Genomic DNA, 4274 nt, shown 5'->3' with positions numbered 1-4274 from the left:
AATATCTGAAGAGTAATATTAGCAAAATTATGACTCTGTAAACCAACGTTTTCCGCGGTGCCCTGACTTCCTAGTTAATTAAATTTACATGATTAGTTTAATCACAGAGAATTGATTTGATAAAAATAACAGTCTTCGCATTTAATGACAAGTCAGAGACACGACAGGGCAGCGCAGCTCTAACTAACATCTCCAGTCTCGTCTCATTGATTGGACTCCAGATTAGCTGACTCCTGACTCCAATTAGCTTTTGCAGAAGTAATTAGCCCAGGGGTTCACATACTTTATCCAAATCCAACCTACACTGTGAATGTTTAAATGATGTATTCAATACAGACCAGAAAAATACAATAATTTGTGTGTTATTAGTTTAAGCACACTATGTTTGTCTATTGTTGTGACTCAGATGAAGGTAAATTACCCCATAATGACATCACAATACCCCATAATGACATCACAATACCCCATAATGACATCACAATACCCCATAATGACATCACAATACCCCATAATGATAATGTGAAAACATGTTTTTTAGAAATTGTTCCAAAAGTATTGCAAATGAAATACAGATATCTAATTAACATAAGTATTCACACCTCTGAGTCAATATGTATATGTGGGTTACAGAGATGATGTAGTCACTAAAAAAAATATATGTTAAACACTATCTCTCTGTGTACATCTCTCTCTCTCTCTCAATCAATTTGCTTTGTTGGCATGACGTTACAATGTACATATTTCCAAACGCTATACTTTGGAAATTAAGTGATTCATTTAATACACTGACATAATTAATAATAATAATAATCAATATTGTCCAGGGGACAAACAGTAACAACAATAATCAAGGGTCCACATAACCATACATTGAATAATAACAATAACATGTGTGCTGACAAACCCACAGCTCTCTGCATCTTCCCCCAAACAGGATGTTTTTATCAGACAGATCTTTCCTCTACAGGGAGCCAGGTTTTCCTGTGTCTACCCTTCTCAATGGTAAGGCTGTGCTCACTGAGCCTGTACTTTGTTAAGGTTTTTCTAAGGTTTTGATCAGTAACCATAGTCAAATAGTTAGCCACGGTGTACTGTTGATTTAGGGACAGATAGCACTGCATTTTGCTTTGTGTTTGTGCTTGTGTTTCCCAGTAAGCAATGTTGTTTTGTTTTGACTGTGTTGTAATTTGTTTTGATCTGATTGGATTGGATGTTCTGGTCCTGAGGCTCCTGGCATTGCAGGGCTTGGTAATGACCAATGCATCTCTCCTCTCTCTCTCTCTCTTCATGGCTCCTCCTTTCCAGATTGACAGCTGCTTACTGGTCTTCAAGCACTAGAAAGAAACAAAGCAACATTACAACACACTGTCATGACGTTGTCCTGTTTGTGAGGTTGATAACCCCCATAAATACCTTTCCCCCCTTTTCTCTCTCTACTCTACAGGACTCTTGGAAAAGCCCTTTGGTAACATAGAGAGAGTATGGTCACATCAAAAGGTTGGGGAATGGAACAGTATTTCAGTCATCCAAGCAGTTGAAAGTGTCCGTTGGTACTTAATGAATATGATGTGAGATCAGTTGTTGTCTGAGATATTATTACTGATGACAGGACGACATAAACTGTATCTGGGAAAGTCTACACATTCTAGTTATCAGATTCACATGGAATTGTTGTGCAATTTAAATGTTTAAATATGAAACTATTTGTGAAAAGATTAAATTTAATTTTAGTTTTTAAAATGAGAGGATTGTTTTCATATGTAAAATATGCTCAATCAGTGACCACGCCCACATGCATAGGCATTGGTTGGAAAGGATGTCTATAAGAGCCCCCGTGACCCAATTCACGGCGAACTAAGCCAACCTCAGTGTGAGCTCTGGTTGCGAATGGTTGAACGACTGCAACCTAACGAAATTAACCTTGTGTTGCCGATGACGTGAGGACGGATGTCCATACGTTTAGAAGGGCGAAGTTCAACGTGGAGGTGACGATCGCCAAGCTGGAAGGATGAATTTGATTACACCAGCCAGAATATAGCATGAGCTTATAGTTTGGCAACTTGGTATGAACTTTGAACTCTTATCCACTAAAGAAGTGATACATCCTAGACGTTGAGTTAGCAGCAGCAGCAGCTGTAAACGTGGGCTAGGACAGGACGGACAATCTCTTCAGAACGACAGGGTACTACAACGTATCCATTCTACCACACGACGACAGGGTACTACAACGTATCCATTCTACCACACGACGACAGGGTACTACAACGTATCCATTCTACCACACGACGACAGGGTACTACAACGTATCCATTCTACCACACGACAACGGGGTACTACAACGTATCCATCCTACCACACGACGACAGGGTACTACAACGTATCCATTCTACCACATGACGACAGGGTACTACAACGTATCCATTCTACCACACGACGACAGGGTACTACAACGTATTCATTCTACCACACGACAACAGGGTACTACAACGTATCCATTCTACCACACGACGACAGGGTACTACAACGTATCCATTCTACCACACGACGACAGGGTACTACAACGTATCCATTCTACCACACGACGACAGGGTACTACAACGTATCCATTCTACCACACGACGACAGGGTACTACAACGTATCCATTCTACCACACGACGACAGGGTACTACAACGTATCCATTCTACCACACGACGACAGGGTACTACAACGTATCCATTCTACCACACGACGACAGGGTACTACAACGTATCCGTTCTACCACACGACTTCAAAGGACAAGGGAGATCTCTGCTATTAATATAAACGTTTTACCAGGTCTTTAAGAGTTTATTCGGAAGACAACAGCTCTATAAACATTCTTCCGTGGTGCCCCAACTTCCTTACATTACATTTAAATCATTAGTTTAATCAGGTAATATTAATTGCAGAGAATTGATTTTATAAAATAGCATGCCATATAATTTAATCCATAGTAAAGACACGACAACACACACACACACACACACACACACACACACACACACACACAAAGAGAGAGCGACAGAGAGGGGGAGAGAAAGGGGGAGATTGTGAGAGAGATGACAGAAAAGAAGATAGATGGAGAGAGAGGGGGAGAAAGAGGGGGAGAGAGAGACTCACATGGATTCCAGCTATCAGCTATGTCTGTAAGTTCAAAGGTCTTCATGGAAAAGGTCACGTCTCTCCATTTCCTGTAGTACCTCTGTTGCTCGGTAACACAGTTCTTCACCACAAAGCTCTCTATCTTTAACACAGGCAGATTCTGGGAGACAAAACATTTAAAGATTAACACACTACAATGGCAAATCAAGTAAGTTCAGTCTAGTGTGTACCTGTATGGTCAGGTATGAGACCACTATGCCCCAGTCCAGTCTAGTGTTTACCTGTATGGTCAGGTATGAGACCACTATGCCCCAGTCCAGTCTAGTGTTTACCTGTATGGTCAGGTATGAGGCCACTATGCCCCAGTCCAGTCTAGTGTTTACCTGTATGGTCAGGTATGAGGCCACTATGCCCCAGTCCAGTCTAGTGTTTCCCTGTACGGTCAGGTATGAGGCCACTATGCCCCAGTCCAGTCTAGTGTTTACCTGTATGGTCAGGTATGAGGCCACTATGCCCCAGTCCAGTCTAGTGTTTCCCTGTATGGTCAGGTATGAGGCCACTATGCCCCAGTCCAGTCTAGTGTTTACCTGTATGGTCAGGTATGAGGCCACTATGCCCCAGTCCAGTCTAGTGTTTACTTGTATGGTCAGGTATGAGGCACTATGCCCCAGTCCAGTCTAGTGTTTACCTGTACGGTCAGGTATGAGGCCAGTATGCCCCAGTCCAGTCCAGACTAGTGTTTACCTGTATGGTCAGGTATGAGGCCACTATGCCCCAGTCCAGTCTAGTGTTTACCTGTATGGTCAGGTATGAGGCCACTATGCCCCAGTCCAGTCCAGTCTAGTGTTTACCTGTATGGTCAGGTATGAGGCCACTATGCCCCAGTCCAGTCTAGTGTTTACCTGTATGGTCAGGTATGAGGCCACTATGTCCCAGTCCAGTCTAGTATTTACCTGTATGGTCAGGTATGAGGCCACTATGCCCCAGTCCAGTCTAGTGTTTACCTGTATGGTCAGGTATGAGGCCACTATGCCCCAGTCCAGTCCACAGTGACAGAACAGCTTCCTGGTCTTCACCAGCCCCATGAAACCTGTAGAAGGAGATACTACTTTAGATACTTCAGATACTACTTCATTCATCTAGAAAAGACAG

General features: G+C 42.6%; 1 protein-coding gene across 1 annotated transcript in view; it reads right to left on the bottom strand.

The window, feature by feature from the left end:
• Positions 1–354: 354 nt before the first annotated feature.
• Positions 355–4274, bottom strand: part of LOC139415771 (RNA sensor RIG-I) — a 46498-nt gene continuing 42578 nt past the window's right edge. Inside the window, exons 20-22 of the mRNA XM_071163852.1 lie at positions 4127–4212; positions 3141–3282; positions 355–1334 (exon numbers count right to left, since the gene is read on the bottom strand). Coding sequence (XP_071019953.1) covers positions 1318–1334; positions 3141–3282; positions 4127–4212 — 245 coding nt within the window. The 3' untranslated portion in view covers positions 355–1317. The remainder of the gene's footprint in view (positions 1335–3140; positions 3283–4126; positions 4213–4274) is intronic.

Source organism: Oncorhynchus clarkii, chromosome 9, assembly GCF_045791955.1.
Source record: "Oncorhynchus clarkii lewisi isolate Uvic-CL-2024 chromosome 9, UVic_Ocla_1.0, whole genome shotgun sequence".
NCBI classification, from domain to species: domain Eukaryota; kingdom Metazoa; phylum Chordata; class Actinopteri; order Salmoniformes; family Salmonidae; genus Oncorhynchus; species Oncorhynchus clarkii.
Note: the sequence above shows the minus strand (reverse complement) of the source record. Positions and strands in the feature narration are given on the sequence as shown.